Genomic DNA, 27,933 nt, shown 5'->3' with positions numbered 1-27,933 from the left:
TCTGGGATAGTATGGCTGACAGCTCCTCTTTTTAAAGGGGAACTTCAGCCTAAACAAACATACTGTCATCAAGTTACATTAGTTATGTTAATTGAATAGATAGGTAATATAAACTCTTACCCACCCTGTTTTAAAAGAACAGGCAAAAGTTTGTGATTCATGGGGGCTGGCATCTTTGTCATGGGGCCAGCCATCTTTTTGGTTGAAAGGAGGTGACAAGGAGCAGGAGACATAGTTTCAACTATCCTGTGTCCTGATTACCCCTCCCAGCTGCACACGCTAGGCTTCAAATGTCAAATTCAAAATGTAAAAGAAGAAAAAATTGCACCAAAACAGCAGAACGAGAACAAGAAAATCAGAAATCCCATCATGCTTTGCACAGCATCAAGGGAAAAAAGCCCGGGCAGTTTTCTTCTGTGCAGCTAAAAATGAGGCTTGTATAAGAGAAACAAAGTTCTGATGCTGTGAAACTGTTAAAGAAACACAAAGCATTTTCAGTGCTGCTGAGTCGATTTTTAGTCCGGAGGTTCACTTTAAGAAGTACTAGAAAATAAATGTAGCTCTTAAGAACCAAGAGCCCGGTGTCTCGGTCAAAAGCTTTTCTTCTAGCATGCAAAAAAGCATTTGGAAGCGGTCAGTGGTTGCTAAATTCAAAATTAACTCCGACCTCCAACTTAACATCTCATACTGCCATTACAGTAAGAACAAACAGATGTAACCTACTCAGGTTAGGTAATCCTGAGTCGCCAGTGCTCGATCCTCCAGTGGGTCACAAATCCACTTCAAATAATCCAATAAAAATGGGAGAAGGCACACAACAGGCTTTTCAACTTGCGTTTATCTAAACCTTAGCAAATAACACGACATGTTTCGGGGTTACCCCCTTCGTCAGGTGTCCTGATGGGGGTAACCCTGAAACATGTCGTGTATTTGCTAAAGTTTAGATAAACGCAAGTCGAAAAGCCTGTTGTGTGCCTTCTCCCTTGTTTATTATAAGCCATTATGGTAAACTCTGTTCCCCACAGGAATAAGTTGTGTGGTTTCAGTGCTGAATGTCTGTACAGAAGTCTGTCCTCCACATCTAGGAGAATAATACGGTCAGCTATGTTTAACCACCCATCCCCTACCTGTTGCTATCTGCATTAGGACTTATGCTGTTCTCCCCCACTCCCTCTGAATTTAAGTCATCCCCTGAAAATAAGACCTAGCATATATTTCGAGTGTACTCAAAATATAAGACATCCCCCTAAAATAAGCACTAGTGGCTGTGGACAAGGCGGGGACACAATCGGCACTGGGGTCCTACTTGCTTCCTCTCCCGCCCGCTTTACCTCCTCTGTGCCCGGCTCCTGGCCCCCCTCCTTAAAGAGAATCTGTACTCTGAAATTCTTACAATAAAAAGCATACCATTCTATTCATTATGTGCTCCTGGTCCCCTCTGTGCTGTTTCTGCCATTCTCTGCTGCAAACCTGGCTTGTAATTGCCAGTTTTAGGCAGTGTTTACAAACAAACTAACCAGCTTCTAATAGGCTCAGCTAAGCAGAGTGTGTTAGTCACACAGAGCCTGCAGGGGGTGTGTACAGCTTCTAGCTAATCACAAGCAGCCCTGCACATTCCAGTCTGACTGCCTCAGCCTGACTGTGCCGACTATAGAGAGAAGATTAGATCATATAACAGAGATAACACAGCTACTGTGCAATTAGGAAAAGCTGCAGTAAGCCAGACCACATTAGAAAAGGCATAGGAACTTATAGCATAGAAGAAATAAAGATAAACAATTTGTTACAGAGTCTCTTTAAAAAGTCAGAGACCCCCGTTGCTCATGCCTGGCATAATTCAAACCGCAGATCAGCAGTGAAAGCAGCTAATGCAGTTCAGTAACAGCGCCGGCCTGTACAGGAAGTAAACACAGATCACTTCCTGTATAGGCCAGTGCTTACTGAACTGCATTCGCTGCATTCACCACTGATCTGCGGATTGAATTATGCCGGGCATAAACATCGGGGGGATCTGACTTTTTAAGGAGGGGGGCCAGGAGCCGGGCACAGGAGGAGGTAAAGCGGGCAGGTGGTGTGGTGGCTGAGGGAATCTGCCTATATGCAGGGGGATCTGGCCAAACACAGTACACAGTGAATCAAACTATATACAGGGGGAATCTGCCTATATACTGGGAAATCTGCATATATACAGGGGGATCTGGTCATATACATGAAAAATCAGACTATATACAGGGGAATCTGCCTATATATAGGAGAATGTGCCTATATATGGAGGGAATCTGGCTATATGCAGGGGGGATTTGGCTAAATACTAAAGTGGATCTGGCTACCCCCACAAAATATAAGATCTCCCTAAAAATTAGCCCTAGCACATATTTTGTAAGAAAAATTAATATGACAGTGTCTTATTTTCGGGGAAACACAGTACACCTCACTCTGAGGATCTAGAGTGGGTGACTTCTGATGTCTCTCATGAAGTCTTTGTAGTGAGGTTCTTCCCAACTGAGTTTCTATTTATGTTGACAATAAAGTCCTATCCTCAGGAAATCAATGGAAAAGGGAGGAAGGACAGTGGGATGGTGCATGAATGAGCGCCTTTCAATGGGTGGGGTAGAAACAGACTCCAAATCACAGATGGAAGACCCATTGTACACTTTTGTAAATAGCTTTGACATTCCTAACTGATTACTGATACTGGAATAAATCAGAACAATAAATTCATAAATTCTGTAGGGTTGGCCACAGATTTGTTCACCTCAGCTTCTGTTCAACCATATACATGCCTGTAAACGCATTTGATTGCATGACTGGTGCAAGATGTATTGGCTTCCAGCAGGAGGTGTAAGGAGGGGAGCAATGTGCTCAGCCGAGACAGTGTAGCAGTCTGGATCTTACATTAAAGAATTGAATCATGAGGGTTGATTGAACACAAAAATCCAGAAATGTATGGCCAGCCTTCAGCCTCGTATGCACCCTAGATGAAACTCATCTGAGGCGGCCAATAACAGCCTCTGCTGAGAATCTAGTGTGTATACAGTGGCCCCTGACACTTTTGCCTCGTATGTGTGTACCAGGCTTTAGGTTACACAAATGACTGACAGCCTTTTTTTGATATACCATTGTCATCGGCCCACATATTTGAAGTAACGTTACATACATAATTACATAGTTTGGTTGATAAAAGACATTCGCCCACCAAGTCCAACCAGAAAAAAAAAAATTGAAAAAAAATAAAACGCCATCATGTTTATGTACCTACTATACTATACTATCGATTTGAAACTACTTTTTTTTTTTTTTTTTTTTTTTAAATACTCTATATTAGTGTACACATTACCACTAGTGCTAGGGGCACTTTATTTATACATATTTTTATGGGAACCTTGTGTATATTTTGATACAATAAATTTTGTTATGCAGATTGAGAACTTGGAAGGTTTTTTTGTTTGAGAAGTATTTAGCTATCTCATGTTCTCCTCCCAAGGGAGTTAATGCCATACAATGATTGAAGACTAGTGCACCAGGATTATGTTTTGTAGTTCAGCACTTTATTTATTTACCCAGGTCTCTCTCCCTCTATCCCTGCTTAAAAATCCATTTCTTACACAGCTCAGAAATATATTTCACTGTGTCACTCACAGCATGCAGGAGACATGAGGAGAAATAGGCTGATCTGTGTTGGTAACAGGTAACTAAATGAGCTGTAATATTGCTGGAACATAACTAGCTATAACACTAGTCTGTGTTTACACTCAGACTGGTTGCCTGGCTGCCTGCTTGTGATGATCATTCACTCCAGGCTGCATCCACTTTGCAAGCTGCTGAGAGGGGCAGACCACTGTTTACAATTAGCAGTATTAGTATCTTTATCAGTCAAGAGAAGCAAAGATAATAAATACACATTGCTAGAATCTTTAACCCCTAACCACCATATCAATAATATTCTTTCAGCAAGGTGATAATTAAACTATAAGGGCCCGTTTCCACTATCGCGAATCCGCATGTGTTTGTATACGGATTCGCATAGCCAATACAAGTGGATGGCCCTGTTTCCACTTGTCAGTAATCCTGAGCGTTTTTCTGTGCGGGAGAAATCTGCACGGAAGAGCCCACAGAATTCGCACACCGCTATGCGAATCGCCGCTAATGTATTTAATAGGGAAATCGCATGCGGTTTTGGCATGCGGTTTTTACCGCAATTTCGCATGCGATTTCGCATAGAAACTAATGTTAAATCACACAGGCAGTGACATGGTTAAAATCGCATAAATACTAACCTATGCGAAATCGCGGTAAACGCATGCGTAATCACACCCGCATGCGATTTTGTCAGCGGCGATTCCACACCGCACAAGTGGAAACGGACCCTAAACTGAGGAGTTGATAGCAACTCCCCTGTGCAGAGACATGGTCTAGCCCTCTGGGAGCCGTCAGTATTAGATACATTTTGTATCTAAAACTGATGGAGGATTTTACAGCTGAGAGGAACAGCTTTGTGAGGAATCAAATTGCTCCTAGTACTTGTCCTAATGTGTGCTACAACATATAGCATTTAAAAATAAATCCATAGATCGATAGTATTCCTTTAGGCTGCTTTCACAGTGGGACGTTACAGGCGCACGTTAGAGCAGCCTGTAACGTAGCCCAACTCGCAATAATAAAAAATCAATGAGCTGTTCACAGAGCCCACGTTGCGTTACAGTGTAACGCTGCACGTTCAATGAAAGTGCAGCATGCTGTGCGTTATACGCGGTTTTAGCTGCGTTAAACTGTTTGCACATGCTCAGTAATTTTTGTTTTTTTCAGTGCAGGAGAGGAGGAGGGGAGAGTCCGCTATTGTGCCTAGCTACATGGCTAATTAATATTCACTGCACTGTGCTGACGTAACGTTTTTTTCTTCCTGGATTGGCCGCTTTGTGCGACAATTGGCTGGCGGGACCACGTGATGCGGAGTGTTCCGACCACGTGGTCTCCACAGTCTTTTGACTTTTTACTCCAAGAGACTCATAACGCTTCTCTATGTAGCATCCAACTTTAGCACCACCATGCGTTGCGTTAGGGGAACGTTATGCGACCTTAACGTCCCCTGCAATGCAACGTCCCTGTGTGAAAGAGCCCTTAAGTTGTGTGGAGCAGGTGTAGTTTTTTAACATAAAAACTGTTTAGAACTAGGAGTAAGGTAAGTGGTATCTAATAAGAAACTGATCTAGATTTTTGGATATAAAGCCTCATCTACACGAGTAGATGAGGCTCCGATCCGGCGGCTCGATTAGCCGCCGGATCGCCTCTTCCGCCTCACCACACGTGTGCCGGATTCGATTCCCCGCCAGCGCCGCTTATCTTCCGCTCGATTCCCTGCCATTGTCCCCTCGCAGGGAGCGAGCAAGGAATCGGCGGTGGGGAGATCCGTCCTGTCGGATCTTATCAATCGCGCCGCATCAGCGGCTCGATTGATAAGTAACATCGCCGCCGCATCTACGCGTGTAGATGCGGCTTAAAGCCTTCTATATCTTTGACAATGGGTAGATAATTATTTCAATGCACTACCTACTCTCGCACCTCGAGACAGTACTAGTCCCTGAGCAGGGTAGGCAGTGTTATTAAGAGCCTGCTAATTCAGTGGAATGGGAGAAGGGGGGGGGGGGATAAAGGAGGGTAGGATATGGGGCGGTTTGATCTAACTTTAAAGCAAGTAAGTGACCAACAATCTCTTGAATGATGGAGTTCTTGGGATTAAGATGTTCCATTGAGTAATTTTATTATATCGTCCCTTTCAATTTTTAGATAGTTGTTTATGTACCTGTTTAAAGGGAACCAGAGATGAACCTGAACCTTAAAAATTAAAAAGATGTTATACATACCTGGGGCTTCCTCCAGTCTCATACGCTCTGATCGATTCCCCGCCGCTGCCGTCCTCCGCTGCCTGCATCTACGAGAATCAGACATCCACTGTGAACCGAATCTTTCATTGTGGTGATCCGGATTATTCGACTCACAAAAATATTCGGATCAAATGAACGACTCGTTCATGATCCGGACAACACTACAGTCCCACCACGAGTCACACAGTGCAGTGAATATTAATTAGCCATGTGGCTGGCCGCCGAGGAGGAGGGGAGACCTCCTCCTCCAACATTACTGAGCATGTGCAAACAGTCTAACGTGGCTTAGCCGAGTATAACGTAGAGCATGCAGCACTTTGTTTAAACGTGCTGCGTTACTACGTAACGCAACGTGTGCACTGTGAAAAGCACAATTGTATTTTACAGTGCTGCGAGTTAGGCTGCGTTACTGGCTGCTGTAACGTGGGACTTTAACGTCCCACTGTGAAACCAGAAAGGTACAAGCTTTTTTTTTTTTTTTTCTTATCTGTTCTGTTAGGGTAGGCCAGCCTTTCTCAACCTTTTTACCTTGGAGGAACCCTGTAAATAACTTTTGGATCTCAAGGAACCCCTGCCAACAATTTTTCAGGAGGCATGGTCTTTAAATAGGTTAGGCTGCTAATTTCACTATCTCCTATTACACAGCCACTCATTATACTGTCTCCTGACCCCCTAATTTAGTGCTTCTTGTTACAGTACCACCTATTCTAGTGTGCTCTATTATACTTCCCCCACGATGGGGTAAAATGCCAAGGAACCCCTGCAGAGTCCTCAAGGAACCCTGGTTGAGAAAGCCTGGGGTAGGCAAACAATTGTATTTACAAACAAATAGACAAAGGAGAAGAAATATACTGTATATCTATGCAGTTTAACAAATGGCTATAAATAAAGACGGACACCCTGAATTATAAAGAGGCATGCAGCCATACTGAGCTAAAAAGCTAATATTTACTAACCCCATATGCCCGTAGGCATTCACATCAGCTTTCCACTATGACCTCTCAGGGCCCGTTTCCACTTATGCGCACCGAATTAGTTGCAGAAAACGCAAAAACGAAGTCGCACGCGGATGTGAATTTTACCGCGAATTTGCGGGTGTTTTCGCATATGTTACTGAGTATGTGAATTTAACCATGTCAGCGCCTGTATGCTTTTACATTGATTTTACGTGAAAACGCCCGTGAATTTGCATAAAATGTGCATACGAAAACGCATGCGAATTTCCTACTAAATACATTTTATGCGAATCGCACACTGCAAGGCGGTGTGCGAATTCTGATGGCTCTGCCGTGCAGATTTTTTCTACACAGAAAAACGCTCAGAAATCCTGACAAGTGGAAACAGTCCCATTCACTTGCATTGTCTATGCGAATCTGCATGCAGGAAATGCATGCAGATTCTCTCTAGTGGAAACGGGCCCTTTGGGCTGGTCCACAATGCAAGAGCTTTTTTAAACTCTAGTGATTTAAAAAGCTCTTGCTAATGCAGTGCTATAGGGGATTTTTATAAAAATCACATCACTCCAGTGAGAACACACACATAAGATTACATTAGCAAGAGCTCTTAAAATAACAAAGTGCTTAGAAAAGCTCTTGTATTGTGAACCAGCCCTTACTGCTTTGCAAAGTGTCCTTCATGTCTGTGCAGTAACCTGGCGTTTGCTCCATGTTTGCATCCGGGATGCAGCTACAGGAGAAACCATGTACTATGCCTTGAAGATTATGATTAAAGCCCGGCTAAACCCAAAATTAACCAGTTCAGCCTTCAGTGTTTTTTCACCTTATGCATCCGAGCAATTTTCACCTCCCATTCATTCGCCAATACCTTTATCACTACTTATCACAATGAATTGATCTATATCTTCTTTTTTTTTCTCCACCAATTAGGCTTTCTTTGGGTAGTACATTTTGCTAACAATTATTTTTTTTTTAAATGCATTTTAATGGGAATATGAAGAAGAAAACTGAAAAAAATTCATTATATCTCAGTTTTCAGCCAGTATAGCTTTAAAATAATACTTTTATTAATTATAATAATTTTATTTGAGTCTTTTTTGTAGTGTGGGAGGTAAACCGTTAATTTTAAATGTAATTGTTTGTGATGTGGCTGCATAGAGTACTGGTTAAGGGCACTGCTTTTGACATGGGAGACCAGGGTTCGAATCCTGGCTAGGGTCAGTACCTATTCAGTAAGGAGTTCAAGGCAAGACTCCCTAACACTGCAGGGTGGCCTCCTGAGCGCGTCCCAGTGGCTACAGCTCTTGAGCGCTTTGAGTCCGACAGGAGAAAAGCGCTATATAAATGTTCGGATTATTATTATTTTATTTTTAAAAAATGTATGTAGTTGTATGTATGTAGTTTTACTATTTGGCCACAAGATGGCTTCAGTCAAATTTTTTTTTTTGCTTCCTGTAAGAAAGCACTCTTTTTTTCCAGGTAGTATAAGGACTACGTGAAACGTTTCCTTTTTTTTTCAACTTAAAGAGACTCTGTAACAATTTTTTCAGCCTTAGTTCTTCTATTCTATAAGTTCCTATGCCTGTTCTAATCTGCTCTGGCTTACTGCAGTCTTTCCTAACTGCACTGTCTCTGTAATAAATCAATGTATCTTTCCTCTGTCCTGTTTGTCGGGCTAAAGCTTGATTGTGTGGAATGTGCAGGGCTGCTTGTGATTGGTAGAAGCGATACACACCCTCTGCAGGCCCCCTGCATACTCTGAATGACTCATACACTATGCTTAGCTGAGCCTATTAGAAGCTGGTTAGTTTGTTTGTAAACACTGCCTAAAACTGTTAATTACAAGCCAGGATTGCAGCAGAGAGTGGCAGAAACACCACAGAGGGGCACAGGAGAAAATAATGAATAGAATGGTATGCTTTTTATTGTAAGAATATTAGAGTACAGATTCTCTTTAATGATAAGCTGCCGCTGTGCATGTGCATTCCTGTTTATGTGCACGGGAAAAAATTGGAAATAAAAGCCACCGAAGAAAAAATACACCTTTATTTCCAAATACTATATTGTCACCATACTTTGTACTAGGGATATAATTAAAATGTTGTGATGACCAGGACAAATAGGCAGATACAATGTGTGGGTTTTATGCACAGTAGCAGTGTTTATATTAAACTATAGGGTATGAAATTGGAGAAATAGTGTATTTTTTTTTCCTTGTTTTTCACTTTAAAATGCATAGAAAATAAAGTAATTACTGAAAGCAAATATCAACCCCAAAAAGCCCAATTGGTGGTGAAAAAAACAAGATATAGATAATTTCATTGTGATTAGTAGTGTAAGCTATTAGCAAATGAAAGGGATGAGCACTGAAAGGTGAAAATCACTCTTGTCTGTTAGGGTAAAAACACCTTTGGGGTGAAGTGGTTAATACCCTAATTCCCTATAAACTAAACAAGCCTCGCCCACAGCTCCTCCAGCGCCTAGGCATTCTGAGTCCCATGTAGCTCATGAGCCCAAGTGCTCATGGTAGCTCAGTCTGGGGAGGAGGAGTTTTTTCCCGAAGGAGGAGGCGGCGTTACCAGCCAGAGATTTCAGAGGCAAGGGGGAGGAGAGGAGTGGAGTTTTCACAGGCTGAGGGGTGGAGATGCAGAGCAGCTTGCCTGTGTGTAATGATGACAAGCAGAATATGGCTGCTCTCATTGTATCACAGGAAGAAATTATCATATACTGTTTCAACTGTTTACAGTTTAGATTGTTTACACAATTCTAGCTGCAAACAATGAAAACTTTTGATAAGATATATAGACAACTTACTTGTCCTAGTTAGTTTTCTATCTCGGATCCAATTTAAAATGTTTTAAAATGTTTTATAGCTGTGCTTGCCTGCAGCTTTACACCTATCCATATGGATGCAATAACCCTGCACTTGCTGACTATAGACATGGAATTCCACTAGCGTTGTGGTGGGCAACATGCTGAGCATCAAGAGACAAATGTGCAAACTTTCCAAGCTCCACTTGTTACTCCCTCTGTCATGGCTCTTTGTCACCACTTTCAGCCACAATTCCTACTGTAATACTGAAAAATGTAGTCTAGCCTTTGTTTATATTACTTTGGTAGACACATGATAACGCCTGCACTCCAGCTGATTCCAGGCAGGGCAGGAATGTTTTTGTATTTTAGATTCTCTAAGCACTTCTCTCCTTTTGAAAAGAGGTACAGTGTTCTGTTAACCACTTTTATACACTGTTTATGTTCACTTATAAACCTAATTGATGTTGGAATTTTTTTTCTGTTTTTGGTGATGGTTAGGATTTAAGGCTGTATATATATTTATTTATAAAGCGCCAACATATTACGCAGCGCTGGACATTAGTTAAGGTTACAGACAATATTATAGGGGTGACATACTGCAATGAGACAATACAGGAATACATGAAAACCAGATCAGGCAGCACAGTATGAGTACAAGGTAATGCCTAGTCAGTCACTGGATGGAGCATGGAGATTAAGCAAGTCGAGTTCACTCAGATCCATAGAATGGATGTACGGTAATGGTGCGTGAACAGGTAGGAGACATAAGGAGGACCCTGCACGAAGGCTTACAATCTAGAGGGAGAGGTAAGAACACGAAAGGTAGGGGACCAGAGTTCAGCTGCGGTTTTAGAGTTCTAGTGAGGGGTGTAGGCCAGAGTGAAAAGGTGAGTTTTGATGGCCTTCTTGAAGATGTTGAAGGAGGGGGAACACTAATGGGGGGAGGTATGGAGTTCCATAGTGTTGGAGCAGCTCTTGAATATATGCCTAAACCATGTAAACCTTTTTTTATACTGATATGCGACCAAAAATAACCTAATAGCTTTTTCGTTGTCATTTTTGGTATGCTGTGTATTAGTGATGGTCATGTCTAGGAGAAATCGTGGAAAAGCATGTGGTCAGTTTGTTCAGGTGATGGATAATGTAAGTTTTTAAATTGCTAGTCATGATCATGTGCTAAAGCAGGATATGATCAGAGCTTTGCAAATCTATCAGCTGATCAGTCAAATCACATGCTTCTCCATAAGATCTCCTAGACATGGCTGTCACTAATGCAGATGTTCTTTTGCCAGTTCATGAATTCCTGCATTGACATTGTTTGCTGGTTTGGATGAGTAGGGTTGAACAGATTGTTTTATACATGTAGAAACAATGGTAAATGCTGGAAACTGATCAGGGCTGTGGAGTCAGTACAAAAATCATCCAACTCGGACTACTCAGTTTATGAAACCACCAACTCCGACTCCAGGTACCGAAAATGCTTCCGACTCCTCGACTCTGATTCCTTAGTCATACTTACCAGGGCTGTGGATTTGGTACAAAAATCATCCAACTCCTCAGTTTATGAAACCACTGACTCTGACTCCAGGTACCCAAAATTGCTCCAACTCCACAGCCCTGAAACTGATAAACAAGTTTGGTGTCATGTTTAGAAGGCATTTACCCTCTTAAGTTGTTTTCCTCTCGGTTAATATTTGTGTTTGTTTTTCTTTCAGGAACTTACAGGCAGCAATTGGTGCATATTATGACTTTGAAAGTCCAAATGTGAATATCCCTTGTATGTCCTTTGTAGAAGATGTAACTATTGGTGAAGGAGAGTCTGTGCCTCCAGACACCCAGTTTACCAAAACCTGGAGGGTTCAGAACACAGGTAATAAAATAAGCTAACATTTGCTGAAATTTCACACTTTAATACAGCAGTATTTATACACACAGTTTTTCTACTTTTATATACCAAAAATTGTCTCAAGTGTGAGTTTGGCTAATCTGTGAGCATATGTTATCTTGTGCGCTGTCTCATGTGATGTTTGATATGCTGTTATTAAAGCCTCGTACACACGTCTGAATTGAGGCGGCTGATAACGGCTGCCTCTGCCGACGGATCTACTCAACCCCAGCGATGTCGATCCCATTGTCTGCGCCTATCCCCCACCCGCCACGTGACCTCACGCATGCGCCGCTTGTTGTCCCTCCATTCCCTCCCTCACATCGCAACACAGCCTATAGTCAGATACACAGCTGACACGTGTGTATGTGTGTGTATGCAGCCCGGGCCAATGATGTCAACCAAGGGGATCAGGTCCTGATCCCCGACCAGTGACATCAGTGTTGTGTGTACAAGCCCTAATACATGTTTCTGCTGAGCTGATTTACCATAGTTCTATTTTAACAGCTCCCCTTTACTTCGTTTGCTGGTCATGCCGTATGTGTTGGCTTTTGATTGAAAAGTTGGGGGAGGGAATCTTTATGCTCTTTCTAAGTAAATTTAGTAGATTCGATCTCCAGTCCTCAAGGGCCAAGGTCCTTGTACATTTTTGTCACAGCTCAAATGAATTGGTGCAACTGAATCAGGAAAGATGTGCTTCATCAAGTAGAACACGTCTCCATTTCTCAGTCCATCCTAAACACTGGCTTAGATATGGACTTGAGGACTGAAGTTTGACATTTGTGTAGTAGAGCATAGGCCTAAACGATTTTCGTTTTTTAAACCGAAATTGCGATCAGCGGCATGATGATCTTGAGATCGTCAAAACCACATATTTCCCGCACTGCCCCCTGTACCTGCTCTGCTCCGGCTAGTGCTGCTCCTGTGAGTCCCGATTCCTCCTCTGCTGCATTGCGCGGAGAGCCGCTGTGAAGTGGCGGCAAGCGTTGCCCAGCAACGATGGCCGCCAGGAAGTGATGTGATCTCACTTCCTGTTACAGGCCCCGGCGTTACTGGGTGAAACACTGGAGATCTAGCAGCACTGCCGGTCTACCTTCAGAATTCGGTAAGCTCGTTCCAGGCTCATGCTCTTTCACTTCCACAATAGGTATCTTCACTTGACCCAGGTCTCCCTATTCTGCACAGCATGTTTCATGCTGTCTTTTTTTCCTATCTTTTACTCCCCCTTCTCTCACCGTCCCCTCCACTTTATCTATGGGAATTACTTTTCCCACGCTGATTCATTTAACCCTTCAGGGTTTTCTTTGTGTTAACACTCCTTTTCTACCTCATGCACGCAGCACTTTTTATGTACCTATTAGGTGACTATATATTATCTACCTCAGACACTTTATATATTATGGCACTACATGTACTGTTCATAGTGTATTTGTTCATCCATCATAACCATGTCAAATTATTATTGCATTTGTAATGGAATGAGCTTCTGATTGATTATGTATTATTGTTTGACTGGCATATGGCGATTTTTGTTTTTGGGCTGTTGCCAGCACCATGAATTATTCATTGCACTATACTCTTATTTTAATTGTTTTTATTGGTCATTCGAGATACAATAAAGATTGATGATTTCTTAGTATACAGTGAGTGGTGCAGTATTTTGGAGCATCCTTTGTTTTTGTTGCTAAAGGCAGTTGAGGCAGCCGATAATGACCGCCTCAGTTGATTGTCAATCGTTTGTAAGGCAACCCCGACTTCTAACCCACGAGTGATCTGCCATACGTATCAACTTACCCGAGGGCAGCCAACTTCTTTGAAGACTTTTTTCCCCACGCATGCGCTGCTCCCTCGTTACTGGCTAACCTGTACTGCGACACCTATAGCTGGCTAACCTGTATTGCTGCACCTATAGCTGGCTGACCTGTTCTGGGGGCACTAATACTTACCATTGGAGTGCTGATCCATCGTTGTGTATCAAAAATCGTGGATCGACTCGAAATCGCAATTTCTAGCAGAAATCGTGCAATTCAATATTTTCATAAAATCGTTCAGGCCTAGTAGAACATCATTATGGGAATACCAAATAACTTGTGTAAGTTCAAATGACACCTTCGTCATGCCAAACGGTCTCCACCCATGCTCTACCAACATGATATAAAGGTGATTAAAGCCCCCTTAAAGTGTTTCCTACATGCCAAAAGGCTGTATCCATTGGTAAAAGCACCTTATTCCTTAAAGGATATCAGAGTTAGGAAAAAGGGGCCAAAAAGATTACATGCATATATCCACTAAGGTATCCGCTCTAGGACTGCGTCCTCTGTTTATGCCCGCAAGTCTTCTATTTTTCACAATTCGTCCAGTACTAGGCCCCAACCACCAGTGGTCGGGACCTTTGAACTCGATATTCTAGCTTTTGTGTGTGCGCAGTTGGCTCCAGGATGCCACTCTGGCCACTCTTCCATCTTTACATGCACTAATGCATAATAGTGCTTTGAGCGAGCGCTGCAATCAGGAAGCTGCCGGGAGCGAGGGCATCCTGGAGCCAACTACGCTTGCATGAAAGGTTAAATCTCTGGTTCAAAGGTCCTGATCATTTGTGGGCGGTGCCTAGGAGGGGTCGTAATGTGACAAAGGAGCCTTGCAGGGTTTGAGAGGATGTCGTCCTGGAGTAGATACCTTTGGTGGATGTATGTGTATATACTCTCTATACTTTGTTTTTTTTTGTTTGCTTGTTTTTTTGGCCTGTTTTTAACTTGCATATCCTTTTAAAGGAAACCTGAGATGGCAGAAAATAAAAAAAAAATATATACATACCTCGGACTTCCTTCAGCCCCCTTCAGGCTAATTGGTCCCTCTTCATCCTCCTCAGCCTCTTGGATCCTCTGTTAGAATCCTCGGTACTACTGCGCAGGTGCAGAATGCCCCCTGCACACGAGCGCGACGGGGGAGCGTGCAGGGCTGGACTACGCCAACTGGTGAACTTAACGGGGCTTCTAATGGAGGAGGCAGAGGAGGATGGCAAATTAGCCTGAAGGGGGCTGGAGGAAGTCCCAGGTATGTATAATTTTTTTCTTTTCTGCCACCTCGAATACATTTTGAGCACAAAAGCAGTAGCACACTATAACAGCCATAATCGCATCAGGCGCCTGGCAAGTCACACAGCATACGATGCCAGGTTTAGGCATACGCAGGATCAACTTTTGGTATCCAGCATCATGTGCCTGCAAGACTGGAATTACAGGCCTAGTTTGCACTTTTAGATCCGGCTGTAATCCAGTGTACTGTGTTCCAGCATCCTGTCTCCCCATGCCACATAAAGGGGCAAGTTTAGGATCACAATGCACTGCCCACCTGCACGTTTCCCTCAAAGTAATGAGTTTCTTCAAGGTGTGGCTAGAGGCTAGCAGTCCTCACCACATAACCCTGCTAAATGTGCTTAGCATCAGTACTCTGCCCACAAGGTAAACTCAGCTTTATTTGAAATTAAAAAATTAAACCCAGAAGTCCACTCAATCCATCAAAAAAACAATGGTGTTGCAGAATTCCTCCTTCAGGCGTTTGAATGCAGTCATGCGAATTAAGCATGATGACCAGTATGCATACAGTCTGCATGTATACAGTACACACAGTCTGCCCCCAAGCTTTTTTTATTGGGGAGAGAAACTCACCAGTGTGCCCACACAGAGTGAGTCAGAATCCACTTCTTCAGGAACCAGTCCAGGGCTAACAGAAAGGCAAACCTTTGGGAATATTACAGTATGGAACACTGCTTTGAGACATTTGGCACTGACTCACGATGTAAAAGTGTAGTCAGTCCTATACCTAGCCATTTATAGGAGGGGGGGGGCACCTTTCTCTCCCTTTGTTTGCCCACAGCGCTGAAGCTGTGACCTACTCTGACAAACTACACGCACCCTGCCCCCCCCCCCCAATCACAATCTAAAGTAAGGCTGCTTATCTCCTGCCCTCCCTGTGATATAACACAGAGCCCGTCGTCTCCTCTCCCTACCTCACGCTGGTCTGCGTAGTGTAAGTGTGGTGACATCAGGAGCTTCAGCTACGCTGATATAGGCAGACCAGCGTGAGTAAGGGAGAGGAGACAGTGCATGGTGGTGGGAATAGTGAGGGAAGAGGCTTCTGCTGCAGGCTCTGCGTTGTATCACAGGGAGGGGTGAGACCGTGAGAAGCGGACCCTCCTTAGGTTGTGGTGGGTGGGAAGGGGGTCAGAGTAGGTCACAGCTTCAGGGAGAGAGAGGTTGCGCATCATTTTATCACAGGTAACAGCAGTGGTGGATTGCAGTCAGTGCCATGAAATTGTAATTATAAATGAACCACACTGGGTAGTGGATGAAGGAGTCTGGCAGCTATGGACAACACCAGTTTGCTTTGTTCCACTTTTCACAACTTGTCTCTTCTGCCTGTGGAGAGACTCTCTTTAAGAGGTTTATTTAGGCTGTGCAATCAGGTGCAGAGTTTTATTTATAGATGTATATTTGAGTAATTAAAGAATTTCAGCTTCAGAGGGTCAAATATCGGGGTTGACTTATACATGGGCTCAACTTATATTTGATGATATACAGTAAGTTTACTGCTCAAGTTTGCTTTTTGGCAAAGGATCAAATATAGGACAACATGCAGCAAACGCCCCTGACTTTAAGATTCATCAATAAATGTAAAGTTTTGATCATCTAATTACGGTAGTTCCATAAAGCACTTTAATTTCTCTCTAAAAAGGTGCAGGTAATCTCTGTATTAAGTTTGATAATTGAATGGAAGTGAAGTACAAACAGTGTGTAAATATGTATCTGTGTTCATCTTTCTTAGTGGTTCAGAAACCTAGTTCCACTCCGAATTCCTTCTGATTAACACCTCTAATTTATTTACATTTGAAAACCCACACAAGATTAAAGCGGACCTCCAGTGCACTTCACATATTTGCTGGGTCCTCTTCTACTGTAAAGTTATTGACAGCCGGGTCTTTTTGTGAATCAGTCCTGGAGCTCTGTCTGCCAGCTTCTGGAAACATAGCCCAACCCCTGCTGATAATGCCATTGTGTTCTCTCCATTTTTACTGGATATTTGAGGGGGGGGGGGGGGGAGGGTAGATATTGAAAGCCAGTGGACACAGACCCTTGGGACTGATTTACAAGAAAAACTGCAACCTCACTAGATAGTGTCCTGATCCAGATTGGACCCAGGCACCCTAGCACTGTAAGGCGATCTTCTATGTTGCCCAGCTGATACACTTCCATGTTTGGTAAGAATACTGAGGTCTATTTACTGTCAGAGAATTATGTAATCAATATTGAATAGCCAGAATCCTAGTTCATAAGTCTGACTATATGAGTTGAAGGACATCAATGGGCCTGGCAGTTCCATTTCATATGTCCACTGTGTGGCACTGTTGTATTGGACTTCATGCTTTATGTAAAAAAAATCCCACTTACATCTAAGTGGAAAAATAAAATCCTGCCGGTCGAACAGTTCAGATATATGCATATTAGAACTCTGCTTCACAGCCACTCTGACTTTCCTATCCCCCTGACAACATTCAAGAACATTTGTGAGGAAAGGTTGGATACTGACCCATATAGAGGGAAGGCTCTGAATACCATAGAGCGTTCCTGGTTCCCAATCCATCCTGTTCTGCATTGTCTAATTCTTACAAAGATTATGGATTTGGTACAAAAATCATCCAACTCCTCAGTTTATTGAAACCACCAACTCCCAGGTACCCAAAATTGCTCCAACTCCACAGCCCTGGTTTAGGTTCCCACTTTACCTATTCAACACATTGTAAGTCGGACATTTTTCTGGCCGCGCCCCCGACCATGGACGAGCGCATCTGTACTGGGCATGTGGAAGGTCTATGCATGCCCAGTGGAACAAAGCCGCTTATGCAAGTCTTTTTTTCCTCCATGAGTGAGAACTGCATTCAAATGCCTGTTTGCAGACCTTACTTGTGCATGCCTAGTATGGTTGCGCTCATCCATGGCCAGGGGCATGCCAAGAAGAAACCTTTTCGACTTGTGCGAAGTTGAGTAGGTAAAGAGGGTACCTATGCTGAATTGGTGGGCTGCAGGAGGATCTGCATTCTTCAGTGGCTTCCCAATATTGAGGTTTGCTTTTTTGATACTTCAGGTGTATTTTGAAAGGATATATCTACTTATGAAGTCTGGTACAGATTTCACATTTACCCTTCTAAAATTCAAAATCTGTAAATGAGATGTAGCAATATTTAAATACAGTATAATTAGCACTAGCAACTTAATGCAAACAAACAAAGGGGTGCTAATCTGGGCAATGGGCAAACCAGCTGTCACTACAAGCTTGCACAATAGAGCACCCACTTGTTTACTTTTATAATGACTCCGTAGCTAGGGGGCTCTAGTTGATTTATCTAAATACTGGCACTTGCCAGGTAATGCTTTTTAAATATGCTAACATTTTTATTGTATTTCTGTTTTAAAATGTTGGCATGTCATCCCCATTATACACAGTGTAAGGTGATTATTTGTGTCTATACTATTAGTAAACGAGCTACAGTCTCTTGTTCAAAAACTTCACTTCTAACATGTTCCGACTGCATCTACTGTACAGTTTGTGTCTGCACCACTGTGCAGATCTTACCCACACTTCAGCAAATCCAGAGCATGCAGTCTGTGTCAGTGGTAGTTACTACTTGTTGAAAGTAATGTAAACCATACATCCGTATTGTTAATGTCAGTAATGCAAGTATATTCTTGATCATGGCCTCATTTTAAAACAGAAATAAGAATTTATCATTTCCACACTATGGAAAACAGCAGCAGCAGGAAGAGATGAGAAACGCAAGGCAGTTCAACTAACGAGACCTTGCTCTGCTGCAGGGTTGGTTTTTTTTATATGTCGGTTTAAATAAGCTTTAAAGTGTACTTGTAAGCAATGAAACCTAGTAATCACTGTTGCTGTGTTACAGCAAGCAGAATAAGGTGATCCATACCTGGACTTTTCTACTTTAAGCATTGCTGTGTAGCATAAGCTTTAAGGAAATCGTGCCCAATCGGCCACAAAGATCAATATTTTTCACACAATGAGGGTTTTTTTTTACACCATTATGTTTGGAAGTTGTAGTGTAATGCTGGGAACATACGATGCAATTTCCTCCCGATCGGCGGACGTTAATTTCCGACATGTCCGATCCATTTCCGATCAAGAAAGGGATCGGTTCTGTGAAGTTATCATTGAAAAATCGAGCCCTTTATCGATCTGGAGCAGTGTGGACATGTACACATGCTACAACTTCCTGTCTGATCACCTGTCGATCAAACGGGAAATTGCATTGTGTGTTCCCAGCATAAGGCACAACAAAAGCTTCAGAAGGTAAGTGCAAGTTCCCACTTCCAGCACAATAAAGGTGCGTACACGCACTACTATAAGGAACGACTGGTCCGTCTGACCCTCCCGCTGGGCGGGCGTTCCAGCGATAGTAGAGAGTGTGTACAGTCTGTCTGCAGACTGATGACACTGTTTCTGAACGATCCGCTCAGCGGATCGCTCAGAAACAGCCTTATCAGTCTGCGGACAAACTGTACACACGCTCTACTATCGCTGGAACGCCCGCCCAGCGGGAGGGTCCGACGGACCCGTCGTTCCTGCAAATAGAGCGTGTGTACGCACCTTAAGAAGCAAGCCCATACTACTTCACTTCTGGACAATTGGACAAAGATATGCATAAGATCGTTATCTGTCCTTGTAAGCAGGCATGCATCCAGAAGCACTGGCTCAGAGCACATTTTCAGCTTTAACTTTACAGTCATTTACTTGATATATCTCCTAGGAAACCTGTTTCCATTTCTAACATAAAAGTTAAAACGACTGGTTCATTCAAACGACTGGTCGGCGGATCTGTCAAAACCAGCCTTATCAGCCTGCCGACAGACTGTACATGCGGGGAAACTGTCGACAGAACAGCCTCCCTGCGGGCGGGTTTGACAACCCGTCGTTTGAATGAATCAGGCTTGTGTATGCGCCTTTACACTACCAGTGAACTTGATGGCTTAGCAAAATGTATTGGTTTGAAATCTTGCACAGAAATTTGTGTCATCCTTGCATGATATTTCTACAATACTTTTTCATGTTTGCTTTTCCAGGATCTGAAGCTTGGCCGCCAGGTGTATGTCTGCGGTATGTGGGAGGCGATCAGTTTGGCCATGTCAATATGGTCTTGGTACGCTCCTTAGATACCCAGGAGATGACCGATGTCAGTGTGCCAATGTGCAGCCCCAATCAGCCTGGCATGTACCAGGGCCAATGGAGAATGTGTACTGCTACCGGCTTGTATTTTGGAGGTGGGAATAAGTATTATTTTACACACACACACACACACACACACACACACACACACACACACACACACACACACACACACACACACACACACACACACACACACTCACTCACTCACTCACTCACTCACTCACTCACTCACTCACTCACTCACTCACTCACTCACTCACTCACTCACTCACTCACTCTCACTCTCTCTTTCCTCCCATAACTACTATAAATTTTAGCTCTAAGTGGTCAGTGACTGGAAAAGTCATATGGAGGCTGCCATATTTATTTGTTTTACCATTTACCTAGCAGTCCTGCTAATCCTCTGCCTCATATACATTTAGCCGTAGACCCTGAATAAGCATGCACATCAGAGGTTTCTGACAAGATTAGCTGCAGGCTTGTTCCAGATTGATCCAGGCTTGTTCCAAAGGACTTAAGGTGGGTACACACATCAGATAAGTCTTTGGAAAATGAAAGATCACAGACTAATTTTACCCCCTTCCATGTAGTATGAGAGCCATACTCTACACAGTCTATTCTATTGAGCTTAACTCCCCATCAGATAAAAATCTTTGCAAGATGCTGAAAACAAGGATGCTGTATACATGCAAAAGATCAGTATCTGCATAAGATCAGTTCCTGCAAATTGCATTCATAGTCTATGATATCTGCAGATCCCATACACACCTTGTTTAACGGACATTCATCTGCAGATCAGACAATTATCTGCAGATCTGAAGATCCATCCTGGTGGATCTGATCTGCAGATTGTCCGTTAAACAAGGGGTGTATGAGATCTGCAGATATCATAGACTATGAATGCATTTTGCAGGAACGGATCTTTTGCAGATACTGATCTTTTGCAGATACTGACCTGTTGCATGTGTACAGTATCTTTGTGTGCAGCATCTTGCAAAGATTTTTATCTGATGGGGAGTTCAGCTCAATGGACTAGACTGTGTAGAGTATGGCTCTCATACTACATGGAAGGGGGTAAAATTGGTCTGTGATCTTTCATTTTCCAAAGACTTTTATCTGATGTGTGTACCCACCTGAAGACTTTTTTTTTTTTTTTTTCTTCTTCTTTTTTTTTTTTTTTGTCCCAATTCGGTTGTTACCTTTTTAAAAGGTAGTGTAAAACGTCCAATTGGTAGGCGACTTAGATATACTATGATATTTTAGCCACAGAGTCTTCTCTGTGTTTTCTATCATTATGCCTGTTGTTTATTGATCTATTCTGTTTGTTTGCTTTCTTTGTACTTTACGATGCTGCTTTGTATGACATTTGCATTTTCTCAATAAGGAAGTTTAAAATGATAAAAAATTATAAGCAGAGGAGATGGGAGGTTATTTTGCCGTAAATTTACAGCAAGTCCCAAGTGAATGGGAGGCAGAGGAGAGTGGAGAATAGGGTTAGGCACTAGAGGTGAAGGTTAGTGTTCGGGCTAGTTCACACTAGGTCCGGAAATGTATCAGTGGCTCCGTTTTTAAAACCTGAGCCACGGATAGCCATATTAAAAATAGCAGCCGTCTTCTCCCAAACAAAAAACTGATCCGTATGCGTTTGTGGGGACCCGTTTTCAAAACGGAAGGTCCGGATTTTACTGCATTTTCCCACAACGCATATGGTTCCTGATACACGCAGGGGTAGTGGCAGGCAATAGGAAAATGGATCCCCCTCTTCACAGGCAGTTTGGACACAGAAACTGATCCGTTTTCTGTGTCCCAGCCTGTGGGGAGAGAGGGAGCCACCATGCTGGAGGGTGACAGCGGTCGGCGGGGGGTCGCCCCCCTCACCTCGGTCCCCCGCCCCTCCAGATGGTTTCAATCATTTAAATAATTTAAAATGAATCTAATCTATCAATATAGCAAGCGGCGAGCTAATGTAGTGAGCGGGGAAATTACTTCCTTGCGTCCCACCGCTGCCGCGTCACTAACTGTAATGCCGTCCAATGAACAACAGAGGGCAGCATTACAGGAAGTAAGTTCCTTGCTTGCCGCCGCTTGCTGTGTTGATAGATTAGGTACATTTTCAATTCTTTAAAGAGGAGCTGTTAGGTATAAGGTCTCAGAGAAAAAAAACACATATATCAGTAGGTAAATATTGGCTGTACTTACATTACATATGCATTTCACTGTCCACGTTTGGATTTCACAGAATTTTTGTATAGTATTTGCAGAGAATGATGCTCCTGACAGCTCATGGCAGGTTCCATGTTTGTCTCTCTCCTATGAAGCCAATTGTGTCGTCATGTCCTCCCTGCTTCCTGATGATTCGACTCACAAAAAAGATCCTAATGGACAACACTACTGTGCAGTGAATATTAATTAGCCATGTGGCTAGGAACAATAGCGGACTCATGCAGTATACTCTAAGGGAACATATGCCCTGTGATTTTTTCAGTGCTGTGAGCTGGGCTGCGTTACAAGCTGCTGTAACTTGAGCCTGTAACTTCTCACTAGCAGCCTTAGGGCGTGATTGGGAAATTAAGGGGATTACCCAAGGTGGGGAGAAGCAGCCCCATAATGCTTAGCAGTATGTTATGCAGCCTGTCGTCCTACTTAAGAGCTTGGGAATAACAGCCTTGCTGTTCAGCACACATCAAAAGTAAGAGAGATTTTTAACTTCAGTATTGCCTTTTTGGCTTCCTTCTAAACTGTTTAACACAGGAGAACAGAGGTTTAAATTAGCTTTTGCAGCCTGACAGTTACTCTTTAAGTTATTGCAACTAGCTGGAGGGAGAGCGGGGACGGGGGACCCCCCCCCCCCCCCCCAAAAAAAAGCAAACGGATCCAAAACGTATGCTGCAAAAGGGCAGCATGGATCCGTTTGCGTTTAGGTTTGCCAGGATGATGGACCGCAAGCTCAGTCAGATGGACCCAGCCTTAGACCTGAAGGTTGCATATTTTGAAAAAAAATGTTTTTTCTGCCTTACCAGCCAAGGTACAATGTGTTCTTTTACACCTGACTTTGGCAACTTCCCACATTGGGCGTTCAATTTGGTAACTGGACACACTTTGGCCATTATATATAAACTGTTGTCTTGGGAGCCATATCCATGCCAATTTATTGTCACGAGAAAATTGTATTTAATCACTATTTTATGACAATCTTATGCTCTTTTGTTTTTCCATGTAACTTATATTGTTCAATTCTTTTAGATGTCATCTGGGTTATCCTCAGCGTGGAAGCAGGTGGCCTCTTAGGTGTCACTCAGCAGCTTTCTTCCTTCGAGACAGAGTTCAACACTCAACCTCATCGCAATGTAAGTGGTGACTACAACCCCTTTGCCTCACCGCAGAAGAATCGGTCCCCAGAAGGGGAAGACATGGGGACCTGGGGGTCTGAATCAGAGACTCCTGAAAGAGAACAGAATGGACTTTCTCAAACTTCTATAAATATTTGTGCAACGGATCATCCAGCAAGCCGTTCTGTAGCAACGTATAGAGAGGTGAGGTGCTACAGTTTGTCGTTGCAAAAACATCCAAAAGATTTTTGCAAATGAACACACAGACCACTCAACCACCACTCTGAGGTTTGCAGAAAGGGAACCTGGACATTTATTTATTTTTAGCAAATGTGGACTATTTAAAATATGGGTAGGGAGAACAACAGATGTGCATACAACCCTGGAACCTGAATATGTACTTTAACGGTCCTTTTGTTTACCATGAGTACCGTATATACTCGCATACAAGCCGAATTTTTGACCCCCAAAAAGGGGGTCAAAAGTTGGGGGGTCGGCTTGTCTTTTCCCGGTGGTCGGTGGTCCGTGCCCCCCCCCCCCCCCCCTCTCCGCGGCCGCCACTGCTATTACTTGTTTAGGTAGCGGCTTCTTAATCCGGGTTCCCCGCTCTCATGCGTTGCGTATTAAGTGTATCACAGCAGCGCACCCGGCGCTGCTGCTGTGACGATGCAGGAAAGAGCGGTTCCCCTGGTAACGGCGATACAGATCGCCGCTACAGGGAGCCGCGCACTTTCCTGCCCCCCTGCATCGTCACAGCAGCAGCGCCGGGCGCGCTGCTGTGATACACTTAATACGTAACTCATGAGAGCGGGGAACCCGGATTAGGAAGCCGCTGCCTAAACAGGTAATAGCAGCGGGGGGAGCGGGCAGCTATACTGGGTCACAGCCTACCAATACTGGGCACTTTACTAGCTATATTGGGCCCTATACTAGCTATACTGGGGCACTACCTACCAATACTGGGCACTTTACTAGCTATACTGGGCACTATACTGGACACTACCTACCTATACTGGGCATTATACTGGCTATACTGGGCATTATACTGGCTATACTGGGCACTATTCTGGCTATACTGGGCTCTATTCTGGCTATACTGGGCACTATACTTGCTATACTGGGCTCTATACTGGGGCACTATACTAGCTATACTGGAGCACTACCTACCAATACTGGGCACTTTACTAGCTATACTGGGCACTATACTAGCTATACTGGGGCACTACCTACCAATACTGGGCACTATACTAGCTATACTGGGCACTATACTAGCTATACTGGGGCACTACCTACCAATACTGGGCACTATACTGGCTATACTAGCTATACTGGGCACTTTACTAGCTATACTGGGGCACTACCTACCAATACTGGGCACTTTACTAGCTATACTGGGCACTATACTAGCTATACTGGGACACACTGGGGGGATGACGCGGCCTGTACCAATCCAGCATTTCCTACCCCCGGCTTCAATCATTTTTCCCTGTTTTTTCAGGTAAAAGTTGGGGGGTCGGCTTATATGCGAGTATATACGGTACATCTTGAAATGTGTGGATAGGTTCCGGAATCCTTTGTACATTCGACCCACTCTTTGCTGAAATAAGTTAAATGATGCACATTTGCCAAAAATAAATAATAATACTTTTAACAAATGCCTAGGCTTTTAAAGAGACTCTGAAGCCTCCCTAAAATTAGTTTTTTTATTTTAAAAACCTCATTAACATTATAGTCCGACCTAAAAACCCCTCGATCACCCCAAACTCACGGGGGTACAGGGCAGACAAAGGCCTCGATTCATCAAGACTTATCGAATTGGTTAATGACAGTTTGGTAAAATACCGAATTTGTTAAGTTGATTTCAGGATTCATCAAATTTATTTACAGCTGTCAGCGAGCATTCGGTAATAATTCGGTAATCATTTGTTAGTGATGCGTTAAAACAGAAGAAAGTGCAATTCATGAAAATGAAAGTGGGCGTGGTTTAGCGTTACATTTAGGATTAGTTATCTCCTTCACTGCTCTGTCGTTATTCCTGTCAGATCATTGCTGACAGAGAAGGTGGAGCCATTTGAAGTAGTTATGTATCAGCTGAGAATGAATCATAGGCGCAGAAGGGCAAGCATAAGGTCTAGAACCATATCAATTTGCTATAACAGGACATCTGCTTTTCTCTTGAATCATCTTGTAAGAGAACACAGGCAGTGCCAGGGTTAACTAATTTGCTAGCTGCACTATATTTTTTTTTTATTTTTAGAAAAGGCTCCTATCAAGCCTCAGCTGGAGAAATTGTGGGATTGTCCCAAGCCACTTCCAGAATCCTGGTCCAGGTGTTAAGCCCTATTTAGAATGTTGCTATGTAGTGTTCAAAGGACTGCCTTTTACCCACATTCCATGGGAATCTTATGGCCTTGTGTTAAATTACCACTGTAAAATGGAAATATCGGCACGTTACCGAATTGTTATCGATATGTTATCGAATTCACACCCAATGCGGAAAAACCTTGATGAATACAACTAGAAATCGATAAACTTCAAATTCGGTAATTTAACAAACTGGAAAAAGTTATCTCAAAGACAATGATGAATCGAGGCCAAAATCCACGACTTTCTTGGTCGTGGATTTTGTTCCCGCCTCTATGCGTGTCAATTAGCGCGTATCTCCGCCTCTCCCCCGCCCCTCTCAGTGAAGGAAGACTGAGAGGGGCGGGGGAGAGGCGCCGAACGGCGCTGATTGACGTGCATAGAGGCAGAGCTGTGCTGCCTCTATGCGGAAGTTGCCTCTGTGTACCCCCATGAGTTTGGGGTGATCGAGGGGGTTTTCAGCCACGGTTCTGCGGAGTTTTAGGTCAGACTATAATGTTAATGAGGTTTTTAAACTAAAAACCTCATTATAGGGAGACTTCAGAGTCTTTTTAAATGGGTCTAAAAACTAAATAAGGGTCATCGTGTTTTGGGTTTTTTTTTCTTTGTTATTCTCTGTGTCATTTTACCTGTATGTATATTCCTGGGTATGTCCAGGAAGGATGAAAGCCATCTTAAACTTTTTTTTTTTTACAAAGACTTTACCTAAATGCAGTGAAGTGATACAAAGCTAGCAAGTTGTTGCTTTGACCTGCACATTTAAACCAGGGCTTTGGAGTCTGAGCAATTTTGGGTACCTGGAGTCGGGAGTTGGTGGTTTTATAAACTGAGGAGTCTGAGTCGGATGATTTTTGTACCGACTCCACAGCCCTGATTCAAACGCAGGGCACACTGCACCAGCGTTAAAGAGAAACTAGTGAAAATAACTTGAGGAATAAAATTGATTGTTTACTATATTTATTTATAGATGATTTTGTCAGTGTTTGTACATTGTAAAATCTTTCCTCTTCCTGATTTACTTTCTGAAATGTATCACGTGGTGACCTCTTTAGTTCTGCCAGGTAATCGGTACGGAATGTTTGTTTACTGAGAATTGTAGCCACAGAGAGGTTCCTTGTTTGGCAGTTGGAAAAATACGTTTTTCCCACAATGTAATGAGGTTCACAGACAGCAAACTGTCAGGACCTTGGTCATGACATGTTGTAGGAGGGGTTTCACCACAATATCAGCTATACAGACCCTCCTGATTATCTATTTGAGAAAAGGTAAAGATTTCCCGTGGGAAAGGGGGTATCAAGTACTGATTGGAATAAAGTTAAATTGTTGGTTAAAGTTCCTCTTTAAAGCAATCCTGTTAAAGGAAACCCAGGGACAAACCGATGATCCGCCCCCCCGCAACTCTGTTTCGTTTTCGGTGACTGAGCCAGTCCTCGATCATGCTCCTGTGGCCGGGAGGATTGGTTTTTCACGGCGTGGGCACAGGACAGCTGCAGGGGCCGGTAGAAGTCCCAGGTAAGTTAAACTGGGTTTGGTTTTTTTTGTTTTTGTTTTTATCGCTTTAGGGTTCCATTAAGTATTATACTACAGCTGTTTGTCAAGTTTAAAGGGAACCTAAAATCTGTGGAATGATCAAATTGTAGCTCTGCTTGTTTGTCTCATATATCCCTATTTCTTGCAGCATGCAATAGTAATTTACCTAATATGTTGTTCTTTTTGATATGGCACATGGCAGTGCCCCATCTAGAAGAACACTGACTTCCTATTTGCTACTCAGAACGTGCTGCCGTTTCTCCAAAACTGCTTTGCTGAGAGGATGGTTTGGATGTGGAATTGTTCTTCAAATATGACCTAATTTTGTTTTCTCTTTACTTTCAGAGTATGCATGGGCCTTACCCCTTTGGAGAGTCCTAAGAGGAACTGTAGTCTTCTCCCATGCCTTGTGTCCTTTTCCCACTCCATGAAATAGGACATCTTCTGCAAGTTACCTACTGAAGATCATTTGGGGGATAATGGTGTTGGTTCCCCTAATAATTAAATTCCGGGTGCTGCCTTTCTTTCTCCTTTTTTTTTTTTTTTTTTTTTTTTTTTTTTTTTTTTTTTTTTGCACAACCTTTGCACGTCTGCTAAGATTTAATGGGCAGAAAGAACATGGGTTCAAATGTTAATATGTAAGAGTTCAGTGCTTTTTTTTCTTATTTTTTCACGTTAAAGCCATGGTTTCCAAATGTATAATAAGCTGCAAATGGCATAAGGTGGCCATACACACATCGATTTTCTCATTTGCTTCCTTGTAGATTCGATTCATCTGCTAGGAATTGGTTCCCCAAAATGTCAGGTCAATTTTTTTTTTTTTTTTATAGATTTTGACAAAAAATTGATCTTAAGTATCATTCTGACAGGATGGAAAATGTAAAACAATTGGGGCGGGGCAAGACCATTGACCGATTGATGGCCTATAGCTTTGC

The 27,933-nt window shown here is 43.0% G+C and overlaps 1 protein-coding gene across 1 annotated transcript in view; it reads left to right on the top strand.

The window, feature by feature from the left end:
• Nucleotides 1–27,518, top strand: part of ILRUN (inflammation and lipid regulator with UBA-like and NBR1-like domains) — a 37,195-nt gene extending 9,677 nt beyond the window's left edge. Inside the window, exons 2-5 of the mRNA XM_068269401.1 lie at nucleotides 11,368–11,522; nucleotides 19,670–19,867; nucleotides 23,019–23,308; nucleotides 27,344–27,518. Of these exons, the coding sequence (XP_068125502.1) occupies nucleotides 11,368–11,522; nucleotides 19,670–19,867; nucleotides 23,019–23,308; nucleotides 27,344–27,379 (679 nt within the window). The 3' untranslated portion in view covers nucleotides 27,380–27,518. The remainder of the gene's footprint in view (nucleotides 1–11,367; nucleotides 11,523–19,669; nucleotides 19,868–23,018; nucleotides 23,309–27,343) is intronic.
• The last annotated feature ends 415 nt before the right edge of the window (nucleotides 27,519–27,933 follow it).

This window comes from Hyperolius riggenbachi, chromosome 2 (assembly GCF_040937935.1).
Source record: "Hyperolius riggenbachi isolate aHypRig1 chromosome 2, aHypRig1.pri, whole genome shotgun sequence".
Lineage (NCBI taxonomy): Eukaryota > Metazoa > Chordata > Amphibia > Anura > Hyperoliidae > Hyperolius > Hyperolius riggenbachi.
Note: the sequence above shows the minus strand (reverse complement) of the source record. Positions and strands in the feature narration are given on the sequence as shown.